Source organism: Nyctereutes procyonoides, unplaced genomic scaffold (genome assembly GCF_905146905.1).
Source record: "Nyctereutes procyonoides isolate TBG_1078 unplaced genomic scaffold, NYPRO_anot_genome, whole genome shotgun sequence".
In the NCBI taxonomy this organism is placed as follows: domain Eukaryota; kingdom Metazoa; phylum Chordata; class Mammalia; order Carnivora; family Canidae; genus Nyctereutes; species Nyctereutes procyonoides.
Genome location: NW_026575100.1, coordinates 329,682 through 354,285, shown reverse-complemented (window position 1 = coordinate 354,285; position 24,604 = coordinate 329,682). Strand labels below are relative to the sequence as shown.

General features: G+C 41.9%; 1 protein-coding gene across 1 annotated transcript; it reads left to right on the top strand.

The window, feature by feature from the left end:
• Positions 1–16,459: 16,459 nt before the first annotated feature.
• On the top strand, positions 16,460–17,905 carry LOC129514765 (basic salivary proline-rich protein 4-like). Its single transcript, XM_055333474.1, has one exon. It carries the CDS (start codon positions 16,460–16,462, stop codon positions 17,903–17,905), a length of 1,446 nt encoding a protein of 481 aa, XP_055189449.1.
• Positions 17,906–24,604: the final 6,699 nt, after the last annotated feature.

Below are 24,604 nucleotides of genomic sequence, written 5' to 3'. Positions count from 1 at the left end.
GGTGAAGTTTAAAATCTGGGATTTATTTATGCTCCAGGATTTCACCCAGTTGCTCCAACAAAAAGTTTTCACTCAGACTACCTCTAGTGTTTTGGGAAGGCTGATAACTTCTAATATATGGGGTGACTCAAGGGATATGTCCCTTTACTGTACTCTGCTTTAATTGAAGAAGGAACCTACCAAACATTTAAACTGCCAAGAGTTTCCTAGGAGACCACCTTTCCTTCTGATATTGCGTCTAAATTGTCTGATTTGCATACAGCTTCCAAAGTAATATACAATTTTCTGGATTTAAAAAAGATATTCTTTCCTTTGGCTAATAAAATTAAATACTTTGTTATTTATGTTTTTCCATTTTATGCCATCAAAAGCAAAGCAACACACTGGCAAGCATATCTACAGTTATTTATAGATCATATAGAAATAATATTAGGAATTCATGTTTCTGAAATGGAAATAAATACCCTATAAACTTAATGGAAATGTGATTACCCAGTAAAAGTTATAATACATCAAAAATTGATTTTGTACTCTTGAATACCACTGGGCAACTATATTAAACACTAATCTCAAGATATATTGTATGAAATGAAGTGAATTGGCTCTGAGTGTAGTTGCCCTTCAAAACCTCTGTGTTAGCTTGCGGAAAGTCCTGGAGACATAGTGTCTGTGGTCAGATGTTTCCAGAGAGTTAATTTTCTGGGTAACAAATAGACTCTGGAGAAAAAAATAAAATAAAAATGGGGAGGGGTTCACTTAGAAATCTGTGTATAAATACTAAGAAAGGTTAAAATTAGGCACGGACAAAATAGAACTTATCTCTAGAGAGCATAAAAACCAATGATGATTGGTTTATATAACTATAGAGGGTTAAGACTAACAGGATGCTCCTTCTTTTTTAGAATCTTTCCCTCTTGACTAATAATACCACCCTGGACTTTCTAAGAGACTGATGTGTTGCCTAAAAAGAATGCTGAAATGGAGTCTCATTCCTGTCCCTTACTAGCTGTGTGGCAGATAGGTTTCAATCACCTCATCTGTGAACTGTAAATTAATAATGATAATAAAAAAATAATAACCACCACCATACAGGGTCATTGGGGGAATTAAGAAAGAATATATACTATGGACCGAATTTTATCTCCCCTCCTCCCCACCCTAATGAATATGTTGAAGCCCTAACCCCCAATGTCACTATATCTGGAGACAGGGCCTTTATGGAAGTAATGTTTAAATGTGATCATAAGGGTAAGACTCTGATCTTGATAGGATTAGTCCTTATAGGAAGAGACACCAGAGACCTTGCTCTCTCTCTGTCATATGAGGACAAGTGAGAAGACAATCATCAGCAAGCCGGGAAGAGCACTCTCATGTGAAACCCATCCCGCTGGACCTTGATCCTGGACTTCCAGCCTCCAGAACAGAGAAAATAAGTTTCTGCTGCTCACAGCACCAGTCTGCAGCCTGAGTTGAGTAATACAATAAGTTAGGGTATCAAGGGGAGGGTCCATGTTAGACTTGCTCATATTTTTAAAAGATTTTTTCTATCCATTCATTTGAGAGAGAGCAAGGAAGAGCAAAGAAAGGGGGGAGGTTCAGAGGGAGAGGGAGACACAAAGGACTCAGGCCTCGATCCCAGGACCCAGAGATGGTGTCTGAACCAGAGGGAGATGTTTAACTGACTGAGTCACCCAGGCATTCCTAGATTTGCTCATTTTTTAATCCCAGAGCATTTTCAGTGCCTATTACATAGTAGGTGCTCAAAAAGTCTTTACTGAATAAACAAATCTATAATTGAATCCAAAATACAAAAGTTAGTCAACAGATAAGCATCTGAATTCTCTTTTAGTAGAACTGGTTTCAGATGCATTCTCTGGCTTGTTTATTAGATTGTATATGGGCAGCATGGACATTCAGTGTAGAGCCAATCCCAGGTTCTTCTTCCCTTTCTATCTGCCCCTTTACCTTTTTCCTCCATTTGACTATGTAGGTGTTCAGAGAATGCAGCTTGGGATCCAGACTGCCTGGGCCCAAGTCCTGGCTCTACCTCTCATGGCCTTAGGCAAGGTGGTTAACTACCCCATGTGCCAATAACAGCATGTGTAAAAATGGAGATAATTGTAGTACCTATGAGGAGGTTGCTGTGGGAATTAAACTGATACATGTCATGCTTAGAAAACAAATAGTGAGCTCTCATCACTCATAGTTATCAATTATTCTTAAACATACTTTAGAGATCTAATATCTCCTTCCTTTTGTACCTTCAACCTCTATACTGGCTCCTTCCCAGCAACATTTATATATGAACAAATCTCCCAATTTAGAAGATAAAAAATTCTCCCTGACCCTTTACCTCTCTTTGCCTACAGGCCAGTCCTTCCCCTCTGCTTTTACATTTTTTAAAGATTTATTTATTTGAGAGAGAGAGAAAGACATGTGGATGGGGTGGGGGAGGGAAGAAGGGGCAGAGGACAGGGGAGTGGGACAGACTTCCACTCAGCAGAGAGTCCTATGTGATGCTCCACATGGGGCTCAATCTCCCCACCCTCCCCTCCCAGGAGATCATGACTTGAGCCGAAACCAGGATCCAGAGGCTTAGTGGACAGAGCCACCCAGGTGCCCCCACAGCCACTTTTCAGACAAGTCACATATGCCATCATCATCATTTTCCCAAGTTGCAACCCTCAGTATATTTCAGTTTCACATCTCAGATCCTTTCCTATGCTTCCTCTTCCTGAATATCTTGGAATACAATGGTCATTGATTCTGTTCTTAATTTGCTTTCATTTCAAGTTGAATTTAATGATACTGAACACATCCTCCTTCTCTTCTCTTCTGTTGTCTGCCAAACCACATTCTCTGGACCACCTGCTTATCTGACCATTTATCCCTGCATCTCTTGCAGACTTCCTCTTATCACTTGCTTTGGGAGGTCCTCAAGGCTCTGAGTCTAGAGTCACTTCTCAGCCAACTGCATCTGCTTCTCTCCTTCTCCTTGCACAACCATCTAATCCCCACACACCGTCTGCTGGGTCTCTTACGTGTCTCTCAGATGTATTATGCTAGTCCATCTCCACCATCAATCCTGGCCCAGCCCAGCATCCATCTCTCACTTTTTTAAAAGATTTATTTGTTTGTTTATTCATTCATTCATTCATTCATTCATTCATTCATGAGAGACATACAGAGAGAGGCAGAGACACAGGCAGAGGGTGAAACAGGTTCCCTGCAGCGAACCCGATGTGGGACTTGATCCAGGGACTCCGGGATCACAACCTGAGCCAAAGGCAGATGCTCAACCACTGAGCCACCCAGGTGCCCCTCTCACTTTTTTGTATAATAGCCCCATAGCTGGCTTTTTCTATTTCTCATCTTGTCCTCTCTCAGTTTCCTTTCAAAAATGCAAAGAGGATCAGTCCTTTGTCTGTTTGAACTCTCTAAGTAACTTGTCAACACCCTTAGGAAATGGTTCTCCTACTCTAATGTGCCAGGAAGGCTTCAGGACCTGCCTTTTGTCTACCTTTCTAGCTCAGCTCTCACTCACCCTTCTATACTACTCTCTCTTAATCTACACTCCATGGGCTTTGAGTTACTCAGTGTCTGATACTCACTCTTGCCAGAACCTTTAGTATCCTGGACCCTCTTTGTAGAATTTTGCCACCATGTTCTTCAGTCTAGGTGGCAGTCTGTTATTTCTCCTCCAATAGCATCTTTCTCTGACATAAAATTTTGTTTTAAAATCTGTATCTTTGCTCCATGAGAAGAATTATCTATGTCTCCTTTGACTTTTAACACACAGTACACATTTAAGTATTTGTTGAACAGGTGAGTGAATAAACCCTCCTCAATTTTCCTTATGCTCATTTTTATTTTTTTTTATTTTTTTTAATAAAATATCCAAGTTTATTATATGAGAATTCTAACTGCACTTTCCTTTTGTTTTTTTTAATAAATTAATTTTTATTGGTGTTCAATTTACCAACATACAGAATAACACCCAGTGCTCATCCCGTCAAGTGTACCCCTCAGTGCCCGTCACCCATTCACCCCCAGCCCCCGCCCTCCTCCCCCTCCACCACCCCTAGTTCATTTCCCAGAGTTAGAAGTCTTTATGTTCTGTCTCCCTTTCTGATATTTCTCACACATTTCTTCTCCCTTCCCTTATATTCCCTTTCACTATTATTCATATTCCCCAAATGAATGAGAACATACACTGTTTGTCCTTCTCCGGTTACTGTGGCCAAGTTCAAAAAGGGTGTTGCCTGAGTTCTCCTCTGGGATTTTGATGGAATCTTGTCTCACATTTAGATCTTTCATCTATTTTGAGTTTATCTTTGTGTATGGTGCAAGAGAGTGGTCCAGTTTCATTCTTCTGCATGTGGATGTCCAATTTTCCCAGCACCATTTATTGAAGAGACTGTCTTTCTTCCAGTGGATCGTCTTTCCTCCTTTATCGTATATTAGTTGAGCATAAAGTTCAGGGTCCACTTCTGGGTTCTCTGTTCTGTTCCATTGATCTATATGTCTGTTTTTGTGCCAGTACCACACTGTCTTGATGAACACAGCTTTGTAGTACAACCTGAAATCTGGCATTGTGATGCCCCCAGATATGGTTTTCTTTTTTTAAAATTCCCCTGGCTGTTTGGGGTCTTTTCTGATTCCACACAAATCTTAAAATAATTTGTTCTAAGTCTCTGAAGAAAGTCCATGGTATTTTGATAGGGATTGCATTATACGTGTAAATTGCCCTGGGTAACATTGACATTTTCACAATATTAATTCTGCCAATCCATGAGCATGGAATATTTTTCCATCTCTTTGTGTCTTCCTCAATTTCTTTCAGAAGTGTTCTATAGTTTTTAGGGTATATTTTGAGAACCATTTGAATGGTAAATGGTTCTCCAACCTTTTATTTTCAGGTTGTAGGTGTCCTTCTGTCTAAAATGAGTCTCTTGTAGACAGCAAATAGATGGGTCCTGCTTTTTTATCCAGTCTGAAACCCTGCGCCTTTTGATGGGGTCATTAAGCCCATTCACGTTCAGAGTTACTATTGACAGATATGAGTTTAGTGTCATCATGATATCTATTTAGTCCTTGTTTTTGTGGATTGTTCCACTGAACTTCTTCTTAAAGGGGAGTTTTAAGAGTCCCCCTTAAAATTTCTTGCAGAGCTGGTTTGGAGGTCACATATTCTTTCAGTTCCTGCCTGTCTTGGAAGCTCTTTATCTCTCCTTCCACTTTGAATGAGAGCCTTGCTGGATAAAGTATTCTTGGTTGCATGTTCTTCTCATTTAGGACCCTGAATATATCCTGCCAGCCCTTTCTGGCCTGCCAGGTCTCTGTGGAGAGGTCTGCTGTTACCCTAATATTCCTCCCCATGAAAGTCAGGGACTTCTTGTCTCTTGCTGCTTTAAGGATCTTCTCTTTATCTTTGGAATTTGCAAGCTTCACTATTAAATGTCGAGGTGTTGAACGGTTTTTATTGATTTTAGGGGGGGATCTCTCTATTTCCTGGATCTGAATGCCTGTTTCCCTTCCCAGATTGGGAAAGTTTTCAGCTAGGATTTGTTCAAATACATATTCTGGCCCTCTGTCCCTTTCGGCGCCCTCGGGAACCCCAATTAAACGTAGGTTTTTCTTCCTTAGACTGTCATTTATTTCCCTTAATCTGTCTTCATGGTCCCTTAATTGATTGTCTCTTTTTTCCTCAGTTTCCCTCTTTGCCATTAACTTGTCTTCTATGTCACTCACTCGTTCTTGCACCTCGTTAACCCTCGTCGTTAGGACTTCTAGTTTGGATTGCATCTCATTCAATTGATTTTTAATTTCTGCCTGATTGGATCTAAATTCTGCAGTCATGAAGTCTCGTGAGTCCTTAATGCTTTTTTCTAGAGCCACCAGTAGCTGTAGAATAGTGCTTCTGAATTGGCTTTCTGACATTGAAGTGTAATCCAGATTTTGTAACTCTGTGGGAGAGAGGACTGTTTCTGATTCTTTCTTTTGAGGTGAGGTTTTCCTTCTAGTCATTTTGCTCAGTGCAGAGTGGCCAAAAACAAGTTGTATTGGAACACGGGGGAGTATCACTGGTCCTTCTAGCTGGTCTTCTGGGGGAGGGGCCTGCTGTGCTGATTCTCAGGTGTTAGCACTTGGGGGAGCTGCTCTGCCCCTGCCTGCTGCCGGGCTCAGCGGGGGTTGTTTACCCGTGGGGCCCCAGGAGGAACAGCAGCAGTTGCTATGGCAACTCTGGAAGCCTGGATTTAGCCTCCGCAGGAACTACGGGGCTCGGGGCTCTCGGTTCTCCGTCTGCAGGGCCTGGAGGCTCCGGGGCGGGGCCGCTGATCTGCTCAGCTCGGGGCAGGAGCGTCCTCGCTGTCCTGGGCCCTCCCGGCCTCTGCCTGTCCCAGGGGGAGGCCGGATCCTGGGCTGTGTCCCGGCGCCCTGTGCTCCGGGGCCTGCGCTGTTGGATTTGCGCTCCCGCCCTGCAGCCCCCTCCCTGGAGCCGCTCCCGAGTCCCTCTGAGCTGCTCCGGTCCGGTCCCGCCGTGCGCGCTGCAGCCCTTAGGGAGCTCGGAGCACTCTCCTGCGCTCGCAGGTGTCTGTTAGTGTCCCAGGGAGCCTGAGGGCATCCCCGCTCTCCTGGGTCCTGCTCTAACTCCCTGCGAGCCCCTTTCCGCCCGCCCGGGAAGGTTGGTGCAGCTCCTGCTCCTCCGGGACGGGGCTCTCCTGTCCTGGGGACACTCGCCCCGGCCTCAGCCCAGCTCCTCGCGGGGCCCCTCCCCTCGGAGGCCTTTTGTTCCTTTCTTTCTTTTTCCCCGTCTTCCTACCTTGATAGAAGCGCGGACTCTTCTCACTGTAGCATTCCAGCTGGTCTCTCTTTACATCTCAGGCCGAATTCGTAGATTTTCAGGATGCTTTGAAGGTTATCTAGGTAATTTGGTGGGGACAGGTGATTTGGGGACCCTGCTCTTCCGCCATCTTGCCCCTCCCCCTTATGCTCATTTTTAATCCTTTGGTTCAAATGCTTTGCTCTGTATGATGGCAAATTTTATGTCTTAACTGGACAGAGCCAAGGATGCCTGAATATTTCATCAAATATTCTGAATATTTCAGTGAAGATATTTCTGGCTGACTTTAATATATATATATTTATATAGTATATTTAGTATATAAACATATATATTTAAAGATTTTATTTTATTCATGAGAGACTCACAGAGAGACAAAGACATAGGCAGAGGGAGAAGCTCCCCCTGCAGGGAGCCTGATGCAGAACTCAATTCCATGATCCCAGGATCATGATCTGAGCAGATGCTCAGCGACTGAGCCACCCAAGTGCCCCGAGTTTAATATTTAAATCAATAGATGAGGTAAAACAGATTGTCCTTCCTAATGTGGGTGGGCCTTATCCAATCGCTGAAGTCCTGAATAGAACAAAAAGACTGACCATCTCTGAATGAAAGGAAATTCTTTCTGCCTTATTGCCTTCTAGCTGGGACATTGGTATTTTCTTGCCTTCAGACTTTAATTGAAGCATCAGCTCTTCCTGTCTTGAGACTGCCAGTCTTGAATTGAAGGTGCACTATTGTTTCTCATGGTTCTTAGGTCTTTGGGCTCAGACTAGAACTTGCACCATTGGCCCTCCTGGGTCTCCAGCTTGTAGACTCACCCCACAGGTCTCAGGACTTGTCAGCTTGTAGACTCACCCCACAGGTCTCAGGACTTGTCAGCTTCCATAATTGTGTGAGCCAATTCCTTATAATAAGCCTCTCTCTTTGTATATCTCTATCTATCTCTGTATCTATCTATCACAATATCTGTCTACCTATACATATATATCTCCTATTGGTTCTGTTTCTCTGAAGAATCCTGACTAATACAATCTGTCAATAATATTTGGAGTTGGAAATATACCAAGAAGTGATCAGATACATAGATAATAAACATAAATGTTTACCACCTGTCACTAGCAGCAATTTTCTAAATATAACTAATTTTGAATTTTGTTTTCTTTTTTATTCAAAAATTGCCAAAATCCAGAAGGTCATCAGCAAAAACACCAACAAAAATCAAGACAAACATCAGTAAGCTGCAAACTGAGCAAGACAGTCTTTAGGGAAGTGTCATGTAGTAATACTTATACCACCAACTAGTTCATGTGCATGTCAGTTTTTTAAAATTCATATTTCCAAAATAACATTTCAAAGCGTACTTAGGTTCTATAAATAGCTTACAAATTTTAATCTATAATGTAGATAAAATCTCTTATAGAGTTCTGCACCTGACAAAAGAAGTTGCTGAACAGATGAGGGAAGGAGAGGAGAGATTAGGCAAATTCCACCTTTATTCTAGGCACGTGGTGAGTCTCGTGTATGTTCCATAAATTAATGTCCTGTGTGGCCATGTGGCCATGTGGCACATTCCTAATTCCTGCTTCCACTATTGAATTGTCTGACATGAAAGCTCAGATAAGTTCATTATCAACAACAAAATTTGAGTACCTGCTCTGTGCTAGGTTATTTCCTAACTGTGGAGAAAACATAAAGAATGACAAATGCTCATTCTCAAAATGAGAGTAGAAAAATCAGAGGAACAAAGGAAATGAAGAGTGAATTCAATGGTAGATTCTCTGTTCTTCACTCAATTTGCCTTCATTTCTCTATCATTCACCTTCAAGCCAATTCATGGAGTATGGGAATAGCACAGATCCATGCCAATTATTTTTATATGAATGTGCATATACACAAAGTGATCACGGGCTTAACAGCAGTTTACAAGAGACTTGGAGTATTTGGAGAAATAAAAATTCAATTGAAACAATTGAAGTGGGGGGAACCTGGGTTGCACAGTCAGTTGAACATCAGTCAGACTCTTGGTTTCAGTTCAGGTGGTGATCTCAGAATCTTGAGATCACAAGCCTGGATCCATGCTCAGTGCAGTCTGCTGAGGACTCTCTCTTCCTCTCCCTCTGCCTCTCCCCTACCCCCAAGCTTGCTCCCTCTCTCAAATAAATAAATCTCCTTAAAAAAATGACAAGAAACAATCCAGTGGTCAGAGCTGCTAAAAAAGCTAATAGTGCTTAATGTTGCTCCCATTTGCAGAAAAAAGTGCCCTGATTGAAGTAGATAATAATTTTCTAATTGTACACTTTATTATCTATTGCTGAAAGATCTTGGATATTTCACCTGGAGTAAAACAATTAAGACACACTTGGAAACTTTCTTCAAACCTTTGGTCCTCTTTTGATGAGTGAAAACTTGGAAAATGTGTGAAAATTACAGATATCCCTTACTGTTAAGAACTTTCTAGCAACTAAAACAATAGAACAAAGAAATGGCTTGGCCTGCGAGAGCTGAGTAAGTATCATAGTCTCATTGGATGTGATCAAGAAGAGAGTGGACGACACCTGTAAAAGATGATCTAGAAAGAATTAATCTACTGTCTGGAAGTTAAATTAGATGACCTTTAGTTCTGTCCTTAAATTCTGAAGCTCCATGGTTTTATTTATTTTTATTTCCCTAAGATTTTAATTTTTTTTAAGTAATCTCTACACCCAATGTGGGGCTTGAACTTACAACCCCAGATCAAGAGTCACATGCTCTACCAACTAAGCCAGCCAGGTGCCCCTGAAATACCATAATTTTAGATTTTAGTAAATTGTGGACTGATTACTTGTACATTTGTAGACACTTCAAAAGCACATTATTAAAACTTTTATAGTATGTCCAATCACATCATTACACATGCAAAAAAAAACCCTCAGAAAATTTGCTGAATAAATATTAACATAATAAAGTACACATTTTGATACCTCACCAAACTAAGGGTGTACAGTATTTCATGAACTCAACATTTTCTTTTAATTCAAATCTTACATGAGATAAAGACTTAGAAAAACATTCATAATCTGAATTATTTTACATAGAAAGATAATCCATGGGCTCTCTAAAGCTACTGAATACTATCTTTTTCATTATATCTCCTGTTAATGCCTTTATTATTCTTTTGTTTCTGTTTTGTTTGTTGAAAATATCCTCATTACAAGTAAGAACAATGATAAATTTTGTTAAATATTTGCTTTTGAGTACTTAGGATCTGAGTACTTGCTCTGATGTACTCCAGGGAATTTTCTTATTTGTCTTCCTGTCCATTCATTGTTTCTAATAAAAGGTTCAAACTAAAATAGTTCTCCTTCAGAAAAGTACAAGAGCATATTTAATTTTGCTTTAGTATCTAAAAGTTAGTGGGTAATCAAAATGAGATGATGTAAACTTTCTGTATATTCTTCTCAATACCATTTTTTCTCCAGTAACAACTACCTTTCAAATATTTAAAGTTCTGAATCTGAGATCCTGTGAAACAAGTCTTATTTTCATCATGGATCTTAATAATACATTAATAAAGCATCTCAGATATAACCTAAATGTCTGTTGGAATCCCATCAAAAGTGGAGCTAGCTTTCCCTTTAATATATAATTCTCTTTTTCCGATTGACATCTTTCATCCTTCCTGGCTAGCTACTTGCTTCTGTGACACCTGTGGCCTCTCAATTCCTTTCTTAATGCAGCTGTTTAGGTCTGCCAGAGGAAACTATCAGGAAAGTCCCCCAGTTGACATTCTGTAGGTAGCCCTGAGAAGCAACCAAAGGCTTTTCCTGGGTCCAGCCACATTGAGACTCCAGCAACCCAAGCAGGGTCCCTACCATTTAGCCTTCAACTCTCTCTATTTACAGCCAATGTTTCTTTTTTCCTCTTTCTCTGAAATAATGTCAATTACTCTCAAAGTTCTCAAAGCCTTGCTGCTTAGACTCAGTGAATAAAGGCATAGTTTGGAAAGATGGAAGACCATACGTATCATGATAAAAGAATGAAACACCGATTTTTTTAATGACAAGAAAAGAGTGTCTTATAAAACATTTCATTGCAATACACAAGCAATGTATTAAGCAATACATTAGCAATGTGCAATACACAAGATATGTTAGCTCCTGAAAGCCTTGAAAAGCCTTTTCCTTCACTGATAGAGAGTGGGTTTTATCAGCTCAACTGTTGACAGTTTTCCCTTCATTCAGTCTTTGCATGAAAAACATAATTAATACTTCCTTGAATAGTCCAAGCTGAGTTGAGAAACCATCTGTCAGAGATGTCATGTCAGTAATTCCTGCCTGGGATGGAACTGGATGTTAACCAGTTTAACCAGCTTTCTTTCAAACATTGACTCTCCTTAATCATGGTAAAAATTCATTTTTTCCAAATGGGAAAGTTGGTCCATGTGATGTTTGGATTCTAGTGGAATCAATAAAAGATGAAAATCAAGTCTTTTTGTATTTCAAAGACCAGTCCCTCATTCCCACCCTTTCTTTCTTTCTCTTTCCCTCTCAGGGCTACCTAAAAATAGACCATTTCTGCAAAGAGAATTTAAAAATTAAGGGGAAAAGTTTCTAAATTTATGTTCTCTTTATATTAAGAGAAAAAGTCTCGGGGAATCCCTGGGTGGCGCAGCGGTTTGGCGCCTGCCTTTGGCCCAGGGCGCGATCCTGGAGACCCGGGATCGGATCCCACGTCGGGCTCCCGGCGCATGGAGCCTGCTTCTCCCTCTGCCTGTCTCTCTGCCTCTCTCTCTCTCCCTGTGTGACTATCATAAATAAATAAAAATTAAAAAAAAAAAAAGAGAAAAAGTCTCTAGGGAAAAATTCGCTACACTCATCCCAGTTTAATTTACAATTGGGTTGCTAGTGTCTAGAAGCCACTGCCTCTGTGATGGCTTCATACCTCAATGTTAAAAATCAGAATGAGGCCAATTCTAGTGAATAGAAGTCCACACAAACAATTGCTGTTTTTGTTGGTTCCTCTGGTACCAAGTCTAAGAATAGAAAGAAAAAAAAAAACCCTGGCAACACAACAGCATCATCTTTTACAGCCATCTTTCTCTTCAGCATAAACTGAAGCATGTGTTTGATGGAGGGAGGGAAAGAGTGTTTCTTTTATTTCCCCTCAGTAAAGGAGCTTAGTTCCACTAAACAATGTTGGAAAACATATTGGAGATAGTATATTTAAAATTAATTTAAAATGTAAAGTGTTTTTAATGCCTTTTAATATAAACAAAAATTGATTTTATTAAAATGCTTTCAGACATTACAATACAATGATTTATTTATCACTCCAAGTCTGTAGCATGACTATAACTTCCTTTCCAAGTATATTGATTTTTAAATGTATTATGGAAGTGGAAAAAGAACCAAAACAGTCTACCAAAATTCTTCACCAGCCCTCTTAAATAGAACCAGGTCCATTACGTCAACGGAGTCTATTTCAAAACAGTATGGGAAAATTAGTTTTTCAAAAGGATAGGATTAACCAATTAGAAACATTTCTTAAATAACAAAGGACAGGTCATACTTTTCTAAGTTGTGTTTTACTGAGTCGAAACATGAAATGTCAAATATTGATAAAATATTCAAAGTTAAGTACACCAAAATATCTGAAATATTGATATAGATTATCAACCTTTTGGAGTCTTTGCAGAATCTAAAAATGTATTGTTAACATGAGAAACTTAAAAGATCATATTTCTCTGTAGATACAGTGCCCAGATAGAATTGATTTAAAACTTAAAGCACCTTTAGAAGAAAATTTCAGTGTTGTTGAAGTTAAACATGCAGCAAAAATCATACCTGTTACTTTTCTTCCATGTTTTCTGTTCAGGACTCCTTAGACTTTAAGGTATTTAATACAACTCAGAATAAATGTTGGTGCAAAAAATTTAATTTTAACTTTTGGGGCGTTTAGCTCTCACAATGATGATCCTTCCAAATGCTATGTTAAATATGTAGCAATAATTATGTATTTTTCCTAGCTTGTGATATAAGGTATCATGCCTCTTGGTGTATTATTCTTCGATCAAGATTGCCTGACTTCAAATGAAGAACTCCACTTCAGAGCTCTGCTTAAATATAAGACTATTACCTGAGGAATTAGTACTAGGCTGATTTTCAGTTATGTATCCTGGTATTAATAAATCCTTGTTATTTCCCATGGAATTGAGTGTTTTTGTTACTAGTGCCTGGTTTTTAGACATCTAACACTTGCATTTGTGATAGTGAAAGGGAAGAGCAATACAAACTGCAAGGTGAAATCCGTAGAAGATCCAAAATCATTGCGGTCAGTAGACAGAAGCATGACAGTGTTGCTGTTAAAAACAGACCCTGGAGTACAGAGTACTTGGATTCAGGTCTAAATATTCAATAGCTGTATGACTTGAGCAGTTACTTAACCTCTTCCGGCTTCAGTTTCATTGTCTTGATTGTAAAAGGAGGGTTGCTAGAGGTTTAAGTAAAATCTGTGGGTTTGTATCTTTATGTATCTGTATACATATGTATATATATCTACAATTAAGAGATATAGATCATATTTTATATGCATTACTTTGTATATGGATATATATTAAGATTATATGTATCTACTTAAGATGTATAAATGATACTCATTTAAAACATATACGTGGAGGGGATCCCTGGGTGGCGCAGCGGTTTGGCGCCTGCCTTTGGCCCAGGGCGCGATCCTGGAGACCTGGGATCGAGTCCCACATCGGGCTTCCGGTGCATGGAGCCTGCTTCTCCCTCTGCCTGTGTCTCTGCCTCTCTCTCTCTCTCTGTGACTATCATAAATAAATAAAAAATTAAAGAAAAAAAAATTTAAAGGGCTTGCTCTCTGAAAGAAAGAGCAGATGTATAAAAAAAACATATACGTGAATATATACATATATTCACTTCAGATTTTATGTAGGTAATAGAGGCTCATTTTTGGCAGGTGGTGTTCCTTAAATATTAACTATTATATTGGCTTGTCACTTCTATGTCTGAACTGCTAATGAGTTAACAAAATTGATTGATCTGATGATTCTTGCCATGTTTTTTCTTTCAAGTTTCAGTTATAGCAAAATGTCAATTAAGAAATTGAGTAAACACATAACAAGAAGTCTTATAGCAAAGTGCTGAGTTCATAGGATAATCACTTCCGGAATACATACGGATGAAGTCTTTGTAGAACTAGAAGAGGGGCTGTTAATGGACTTTTGTTTTAGAGATGATGGATTGATGTTTATTCTGATGAATATCCAACCTGATGAGGACCCTCCTAGCAACCGCCTCTCATTGCCTAGTACTAAAACAGTAGCTTTCCGAGTTAAGTATAACTTCCTATAAACCAAAACACTAATACCTGAGCTTCATAAGGACAGATTTTGTTTGTGTTGGGTCATTGCTGTATCTGCAGAATTTAGCCAAACGCCTTGCAAATAATGGGTGCACAGTAATTATTTCTTGAATGAACTGAATGGATGGAAAACTTGGTCTTTTCTTTAAAATAGGATTAACATTAAAAGCAAAACAAACAAAAAGTAGCAGGCTTTCCTACTTCCTGACAGATTTCTGAACCTAGGAACGCTGGTAAGCAGGTAAGCAGGGATGAGGAGCAGTATATGAAGGATGTAAGTGCAAACATGTACATTTAGCAAGTATCCTAGAAGTTAAGGATTTGGTTAAGCATTCACAGGAATGTGTGGTGTGGTGCCACACTTAACTCAGATTCCTGTGCAATGGGTCACATTCATATTACAAATATTTGCTTAGCATATGACTAACTTTAGTGTCTATACTTATACTTTTCTCTGGCCAGTGTTTTCAGAAATCCTTTACCTATGACCAAGTTTCATAAAGTGACACTAACTTTCTGCAAACATTTGGTTTGCTACTCAGCTTTGACTAGCTAAAATAATCAGTTTGACATGATCCATTCCACAGGTGGGGTTGATTACATTGCATTATTTATAATTTAGCTCACAACCTCAGATAGTGGATTAAAATAACATTCTCAAAATTATTCCCAACAATCATCTAAATACATATTCGTTTTTACTGCCATAGCAAATATTTTTTGAAACCAGAAAGTAGTCCCCTTTCATAGCATAGACAAGCTAATAATTTGAAGCAGAAACTATTCATTTGTGCAAACTGTAAGTTTTCCTCATAATTTTCATAACGAAAACTGAGAAAGGGTTAGTCATCCTTGGCTGAGCTATACTCAATTCTACATCTTTTCTAAATATAATAAAACAGCAAACAACCTTAAAGTAGACATGATTTCTTAAAGTGGTTTTTATCATCTCATTTGACTTTGGAGCTTCCAGACAATAATGAGTCACCAAAAAGCTATCATTGATTTATACTGCACATTAGCACATCAGGTTTGGCCCAAGAACTCTGTGGGTCCAGAAGGAAAAAGAAAGACGATTACAAGTGAGCCATGGCAGAAATACTCTGAAAACGCCTATCTGTATTCACCGTAAGCAATTAGGTCTAATGCGAGTATAATGAACATTCAGGTTCATTTTATTCCAAGGAACTGTTTCTGTTCTTGAAGCTCCGTGTAGAAAGAGTCCTTAGGGTTAGAATACTATTGTGGGTGATAAAATTTTGCTTGGCCTTTGGGCATATAAGGTAAACATTTTACAACAAAAGTTTACAGCTATAGATAACACAGCATGTGATCAATGTTAACACACTTGGCGTTTAAGGCTAATCCACATTTGAAAAACAATCATCTCCAGGATGAAGATCAAAAATCTTAACACAGTGTCACCTGTCTGAGTTGCTAGAAAAGATTTATTTAAAAATCGATCCATAGGATGTGTTTTCACATTTGTCAGTTTCTTTCCACTTGCGTGCTAGAGGGAGGCACTTTAAGAGTTATTAACTGTCATTCTAGGAGTAAAAGACACTGAGTTTCAGCAGGGAATTAGGGCAGGGAATTAAAATGAAATTGGATTAAAAAGAAAGTAAAAAAAAAAATCACTGAATTAGAAAATTTCACCAAATCTTGTAGATCACTAATTTCTGATTTGAATAACTTCATTCTTAAAAAAAAAAAAAAAAAAAGACTAGTAGTTATCACCCACCCATGCCCAAATAAGTGAATATACTACAGCTTCTGATGTTAAGGTATCATGGCTTTGCTGTTTGGGCTTGTAAGGGATTTTAAATATTGACAAGTACTTTGAGTCATGTTTCGAGTAAAATTTCAGAATGTTGTATTATGCATAGGTTCCAAAGTGTCAGAAACACCGAAAAGTCGAATAAAACATATTAGAAGAGCTTAGGAAAACGTATAAAAATTAAAAGGCTAAAAAAACCACTCCGTTTTAAACGTGTAAAAATAAATCGAGTTGGTTCGCGGGACTCGAATGACTTTTTTTTTTTTTAGATAGTCGGTGTGTACTGAACCCGCCACACCACGTTGAAAAGTCGGTCCTGGTACACGGTAAGGAATATCCAACCAGGTAACTACATCAGGGTGATGAGGCCCAAGCAATTGAGCGGGTAGTGAGAATAGTCCCAGGAGCCAGCGCCGCACGTGCGGAGGCCCAGGCCCCAGCACAGCTCCCACGCGTGGAGCAAGGGCCCGTGGATGCGCCCCCGCCTCCAGGCGCTCCAGCCGCGGCTCCGGCGCACGTGGAAGTCGAGTTTCTCCACCGCGAGGCCGCAGCTGCCGCACACAAAGAAGGACCAGAGCGACGTGTGGCCGCCGGTCGGCCCGTGCGCCTGCCCCAGCGAATTAAAGGAGAAGTGCCGAGGCTCTCCCGCAGGAAGCCGCGCGTTCCGAGGAAGAGGAGGAGGAGGACGCGGAGCGGGTCCGGCAGCCCGAGCGGGGGCTCCCCGACGCCCCTGGGGCCTCGGCGGTCGTCGCCGCCACCTGCGCGGGGAGCGGCGGGCGCGCGGCCAAGGCCGGGGCCGTGCTCGTGCTCGTGCTCGTGCTCGGCGGCCCCGGGACCGCGGGCGCAGGAAGCGCGGCAGGAGCCCTCGGCCGCGGGGGGCGCCGGCACGTCCCGCAGCCCCAGCGCCGCGGCCCCGCCCCGCCGCGCAGGCCAGGGTCTGCGGCGCCACGCGGGCCACGGGGAGACCGAGGCGCTGGGGCCGCGCGGCCGGCAGGCAGCCCTCCTCCGGGGCGACGCGGGTGAGCGAGTGCGCAGGCGGCGGCGGGCCGAGGAGGACCCCAGCCTCCGGAGGTCCGCGCTGCGAGCGAGGCGCCGAGCCCAGACGCGAGCACGGCCGGGGCGTCCCGCGCGTCCTGCACCAGCAGAGCCGCGTCCAGGCGGGCAGCGCGGCGCCGGCGGTCGGCGCTTCAGCCGTGGACCGCGGCTCCGGGCGGCTGCGGCAGCCCGGCGCCCTCGCCACCCCCCCCCCGCCCGGCCCTCCGCGTCCGCATCGCCGCGTGCGTGGAGCTGCGGGCCCGGGCCGCCGAGGCCCCCGGGGGCGCGCAGGGAGCTCCGTCCCGCCGCGGCCCGACGGCAGCCGGAGCCCTAGTGTCGGGGAGACGCGCGGCCGCCCAGCTCGCGGCCCCCCCGCGGAGCCCCCCCGCGGAGCCCCCCCGCGCCCCGCCCTCCGGCCCGGGTGGGTGCAGCCGGCCGGCGCCCGCGCTCCCTCCGCGCGGCCCAAGGAGGAGTGGAGGCGAGGACCGCTGCGAACCCCGTCGCCGCCGCCGCCGCGGGCTCCCGAAGCGCAAAGCGAGCAGGACGCCCTTCCCCGCCCTCCCCGTGCTCCCGCTCCGGCTCCCGCTCCCGCTCCGGCTCCCCCTCCCGCTCCGCCCTCCGCGTCTAGGCCCGCGGGGTCCCGGCGAGGAAGCCCGGCCGCGCCTCTCGCCCTCGTCCTGAGACGGCGCTGGCGGGGGCGGCGGGAGCGGAGAAACCCCTGCGCGGGCGGCCCGGCGCTCCCGGGGGCGCGGAACCAGGGCCCGGCCGCTGGCGAGGCGCAGGGCCTCGTGCCGCACACCAGAGGCCGGGCCTGGGCGCAGGCTGCGGGGCGTGTGTTTAATGTTCTGATTCGGAGCCGGCTGTGTCCCAGGCCCGAAGAATAAACACGAGACTCCGTGCCCGCACGCCCCAGCATCCGAAACGTCGCCTGGTTCACTTTTTCACTCTCTCTCCCCGACAAGCCTGTTTTCCTGTTAGTCTGCTAGGGGCCAAGACAGAGATTCAAAGCTCCCCACCCCCCCTCCCCCCCGAATTATGAAATGATCTGAGGCCAGTTGGGTTGGACGTTGCTCTGGCTGCCGCGGAGGCTCTTGTCAAGAATCGCACCCCTGAGGGATCCCCGGGTGGCTCAGCGGTCTGGCGCCTGCCTTCAGCCCAGGGCGTGATCTTGGGGACCCGGGATCGAGTCCTGCGTCGGGCTCCCTGCATGGAGCCTGCTTCTCTGTCTGTGTGTCTGCTTCTTACACCCCAGTGCTGCTTTTTCTCCTTGCAGAACTAGATCATCCCAGAGATGAAGACTGAGAGTGAGATTTTTTAATCAATTAGTTAATTAGTTTATCTATTAAAGGTAGAATGAGGGAATCTAGAGCTTTGGTGTGTTGGGGGCTGCGCTTTCTTTTAAGATTTTATTTATTCGTGAGAGACAGACAGAGGGGCAGAGACATAGGCAGAGGGAGAAGCAGGCTCCCCACAGGAAGCCCGATGCGGGACTCGATGAGGAGTCTCAGGACCCTGGGATCACGACCTGAGCCAAAGGCGGATGCTCAACCACTGAGCTGCCCAGGCGGCCCTGGGGGCTGTGCTTTATAATCCAATTTTGAATCAGGCCTTAAAATTGAAAAGAAACTTAGAGGTAAGTTATACCTTAAGGTATATTTTACCTTAAGGGATTTATACTCCCCTACCCCCTTCATCTGTAGGCAGAAACTAGATAACAGTTCTAATCTGAAAGGAGATGGGATGTTGCTTGGATGGAAAGCTTTCTGGGGATTCTTTTTTTCCTCCTGGAGAAAAAATATTCTGAGGCCAATGCCCCTATTTTTAAAAGCAATCTCCACCACACTCCCTCCCTTTACTTATTTCAACCCCCTATGTTAAAGTCTATAGTTGCTAAGTTGTCTGTGACTTAGGTATGAGAGAAATAAAAGTATGATGAGAAGAAAAATTGTTAAAGTAGTATCACTTGTGTAAGGGCAAAGTAATGACTTATTCTTCTTAGTTTTGTTAGCTTGTGGTTTATTGGCAGACTTCCTTTGGTAACTGTTAGTGGGTGGAAATGGTCATGCCAGGGACAAAAGCCTCAGGTAACAGGCCTGTCAGACCAGCTGCAAAAGAGGAGAGGGTTAGTTGCCCAAATGCCTGAGCAAGTACGATGAAGAGAAATAGTAATGTTGTTTAAAAAAACTAAGTTCAACTGAGTAAACGTGAAGATCTAATCGACTTTAATCAATGATTCATGAATTGGGCTGCATCCCATTTAACGAACAGAAATGAGCTCCAAGGAGCTACACAAAATGGAAGACTTTTATAGGCAGAAACAAGGCAAGATATGGAAAGTTATTAGTAAAAGCAAAGAAAGAATTGTTTCGGGCAAGGTCATCTTCCTTTGGGTTGGGGGGTCTGTCGTGCAGACCACCACACTAGTACTGATCAGGAAATCCCAGACGGTGATTAAAAGTCACATTTCTGTAACTAAGTCTTGGTTTGCTGTCTCAGGGCAAGCGACTCCATATTGAGTCAGTTATTATTATTTTTAAAAACACTGTAAACATTTTCATGCGCACTTACTATATACAAGATGCTAAATACACTGGGAAAATAAAGAGTTTAAAGATGCACTCTTTAAGAAGTGTATACTCTAGTTGATAGGATAATAACCTACCATATCTATGTAAAGCCTACCTATGATTATTACTGGTAATAATTATGACCAGCTAGCTCCCCAGCTAGCTCCCCTTGATCAACAATTTTGCTTTCCACAGTCCAAAAGCAGATGATATGCCATTCACCTCACTTTGTCTCATGTAGGCATTTTATCACCTCACATCATCATAAGAAGGATGAGTATAGTACAATAAGATATTTTGAGGGAGAGAAATCACATTCACATTACTTTTATTGAAGTCTAATGTTTTTAATTTTATTATTGTTGCTGTTAATCTCCTACTGTGCCTAATTTAGAAATTAAACTTTGATATTGGTAAGTATGTATAGGAAAGAAACACAATATGTATAGTATATATACTCAGCACTGGTGGTTTCAGGCATCTGCTGGGGGTCTTGGAACATATCCCCTGTGGCTAAGGAGGGGAACTACTATACACACCAATGAATATATTTGAGTTATTATTTTACTAAATATACTCAACCCTGGGCCCAATTTATCGATACCAAAAAACAAATGCACTTGTTCTCCAAAATTGCTATCCAAGCAAGGGAAAGCACTTCATGGTAGTATAAATATAGCCATTCAAACATGCATATATTAATTTACTATATTAAACTTGAATTGTTTTCTAACAGTATACTAAATTCCAGGGTCTAAGTTCTCTATTATGAACTTTCTTTTTTTTAAAAAAAATTTATTTATTTATGACAGACACGGAGAGAGAGAGAGAGGCAGAGACACAGGCAGAGGGAGAAGCAGGCTCCATGCAGGGAGCCTGACGTGGGACTCGATCCCAGGACTAAAACCGCTGAGCCACCGGAGCTGCCCTATTATAAACTTTCTTAAAGATGCAAGGAAAACCTTGAAAGGTCAATTTGATAGTTCAGACTAGTTCATCTCAGGGAATGTAGGAAAATCTTTTGGATTAAACACAAAAATTGGTATCTTCTATTTCTGTATTTTTAGCCTCCACACTTAACAAAATTTCAATTTTGTGTACCATACATGTTGGTATAATAAGACATGTATAAAATTTATGCATGTATAGTACATGCATGTTCTAAAAGCGCTAATTTTTTAAAATTAGGGAATATATAATAAAAAGCTTCTGTCTCACCACTGTTGTCAATGTATTGCTCTGCTAAGTGGGGAGTGGGTTAGATTACTAAAAATCTCAATGTTCTAGGTCCTTTTTTTGAATCTGTTTCTCATTTATTCCGGGAGAAATAATGCAAAATAGAAATTAACAGTTATAAGTCCATAGCAGAAAAAGCACTATTACCTGTTATTCTATATTTCTTTTTATATTTTTGTTGTGGCCTCGCCTTAGTTATGCCACTTCAAAATGTATGAAACACTAACTTTTTTAAAAAGTAGACCAAAAGGATAAAAGGAAAAGTTTTTTTTTAAAAAAGGCATGAAACAAAGGGCAAGGAAACTATTCATTATATAACTTGCTATTATTAATTATTTTCACTCATTGCCTCATTTTAAAAAAAGTGAATATCTTCTACCATTCTGAAAAGCTAGCCCACCAACGACACCAATCTTTGTTTCTGCTTTATCTTCACATTGTTCTTTTGTTTTAAACACTTCATTGCTGGGTTTCCAAATGGAAAACTGCAGCACGGCTTTGCTGATCCATGATGATTTTATAATTTACAATGGTTGCATCAGAATCTCCATGATCATAAAATGCTTAAAAGCATTTCTGTGTTGGTCTTGACTACTACAAACATTAGGTTGCAAATCCACCTGTTAAAGCAGCAACTTGTTGGGAGTTGGTGGGCATAAGGGTGAGGGGAATTTAAAAATAGGAAACAGGAATCTGCAATAAAATAACATGAGTTGAGACTCCCTAGGTTAGAAAGTAACCATTCAAAGGATGTTTTGAAGCATTGTTCTTCCATGGAAAACACAGTCTTCTTTGTCCTCAGAAGCTGTGAAGCTGTCTCAGTAGCCACCTGTAGAGATGTAACAATTCTGGACTGGCCAGGTTGAGCTGTGTAGCTAGTGTGACCAGGGAGAGATCTGCTAATTAGGAGAAGGGTCCTCTGGAGGATTATGATAATCTTCAGTGAATGGTTGTCTAGTGAATATGGGGTCATGGTTGTAGTCTTTTAGATGTGCGGAATGCCTGAGACCTTTCATTGCACACCAGAAGAACAAAGGAAAGTGAGGGGAGAGTACAGCATTTAGAAGAAAGCTTAAGGGAATTTCACTAGGGTAAAGCATGAATGTAATGACAGAAGAAAACCGTAAAAGGCAGCAGCCGCATTAACACTAGATATAAAAACCTTTCTTATTATAGATCAAATTATATCCATACACCCCCCTCCTATATACTATAATCATCAGACTAAGAACACCCGCTCCAAGAAGGCTTGCAATTGCTGAATGCTAGCTCCCTAAAAATACTACCAAAATAGCCTGTTGCTAAGGCAAAACTGAGTTTGTTGCTTACCATGGTAAGTAAGCTTTCTTCCTTGACAAAGTTTTAATAGCATCTTGGAGCAGGAAGGACAATGTTGGACTATTTAAGTGGTTTTTGGGTTTGAGTTTAAAATGGGTCTTTCAATACAAGGGCTTGATTAGAATTAGCTAATGATTATGATAAACTAGTTTTGGATTGGTGGACATAAGATGAGTGTTTTGAGGTGAGTGTTTCAAAAAGCATTGAGAATCAATAAACTTTTATCTCTCTGCTCCAGAGCTTCCTAGAATAAAAAAATTGTGTTGATGAAGACAGTAGAAGTCATGTTAATGAAGACAGCCAAACAATAATGTCATGGCCACGTAGACAATAAGCTTTAGAGATGTCTGATCTTGGGTTCACACAATCGAATAGTGAGGACCAGTTTGGAATCTGAGGAGAATCATTTGAGTAAGGACAGGTAGAGGTAACAAAGAAGCAAGGCTGACATTGAGTTTAGCTAAAATGATGCTCATCCTTAGTGTGTGTGGAGGGCAGGGGAAGGGAGAGAGAGATTGATTGACAGTTCCATAAAAACAGCCGTGTAAAATATTTGTCTGCATATGTCTACAGTTTCATTTACTTTACCTATACTCTTTCTTTTTTCTTTTTTAAAAAATTTATTTATTTATTTGACAGAGATTAAAAAAAAAGAGAGTGAGAGCACAAGCAGGGGTGGGGGTGGTGGGTAGCAGGAGAGAGAGAAGCAGGGTCCGCATGGAGCAGGGAGCCTGATGTGGAGCTCCATCCCAGGGTCCCTGAGCCGGAGGCAGACACTTAACTGACTGAGCCACCGAGGCGCCCTAAGGAACAGACTTTGAATAAATTCTTTAAATTCACAGCACTTAAGAAAAGCCAAAAGAGCACCAAGCTGTTTTGGAAAATCTTGCTTAAAATTTTCACTTTGAGCAATATTCAAATCAGAAACACTCCCTTTGTGTAATTTCTGCCTGCCTGCCAGTGACTCGCCTTCAGTGCGCAAGGAGAGGATTTCCCCTCCCTAGTTAATTCCATTATGTTTTCAGAGGAAGGAGTTTATTTTGAATAAAACTACTTGGGTACATTGGTTGAGATTTATGGGTGAGAGAGGTCATCACTGTCAATGGATACTACTTAATGCGCACCTACATGTCGGCTGTGCACTTCACATAGATTAACAGTAATTCCTACAACTGTTCTCTTATATTTTTGAACAGATATTGAAACTGGGGCTCAGAAAAGTTACTTGCTCAAGGTCTTAGCTAGTAAGTCCAATGCCAACAATGAAGTCATTTCCACTTGACATCACAGCTCATTTGCCACACACTGTGTTGTCTCTTATGTTCTTGTATTAAAGCCACCTTGAATGAGTTGAAGTTGCAGATTTAATAAAAAAGATCATTCTGTTTATAGTTCTAATGGGCTTTCCTTTAAGAATCCCTAACCCCTCCCCAGCTACTCCATCCCTTTGGCTATCATTTTAATCATTAACCTATGCAATCTTTCACATCCTTTTGTTGTTACTGTTCAGTACACTTATTTATTGTGCCACACTTTCCCCCTTCTGACATGACAAATTAGTAATGGCTCTTTATTTGTACAAATGTACCTGTCTGGAAGGGCTTGCTGTTTGGTGTGGAATAGAAGATAGAGCTCAGATAATAGGAAAATAAGTATGGAATGCAAATGTATTCCTGTGCGCTGTTGGGACATGTCTCTAGATATCTAAGTTCAGCAAAATCACACCCTGCTATTCCAGTTAACACATCTATTTGTGGCTGCCATAACCTAAAAACCAAGGAATGCTTCCGTGCAGAGACTTAACCAATAGATTTGCATGTGTTCATCTAGTTACCCAAGTCCACTCATTTTTTTTAAAGATTTTACTTATTCATGAGAGACAGAGACAGAGACACAGGGAGAGGGAGAAGCAGGCTCCACGCAGGGAGCCTGACGTGGGACTCGATCCCGGGTCCCCAGGATCACACCCCAGGCGGAAGGTGGCACTAAACCGCTGAGCCACCCGGGCTGCCACTCAAGTCCACTTGTATCTGGTCTCCAAAACCTAAGTACATATTATATTTCAGCATCTTCCGTATGAATCATACATGGCATTCTCATTCTAGAATGTACATGGGGCATTTCTCTCTTTCTAGGGTAGTAAAGGTAATATATTTTATAGTTTAACACCTAGTTATGGTACTTCTTAATTTTTTTTTCAGTCATTATCTCATTTTGTCCTCAATCTTGTGACAAACAGCTATTTTTCTAATTCATACTTAACAGGTAAAACGAAAATGCAACTTGGCAAAACTCACACGCTGCTAATGGCAGAGTTGTTTCTCATTTAAAATCCAAAAATGCCTTCTTCCGGACTACACTCCCTATCTTACAAAATGTCTCCAGCCCACTGGAGGGTTCTAAGCACCCACCCTAGCTGTGTGAAACAAGCTTACTGATCAG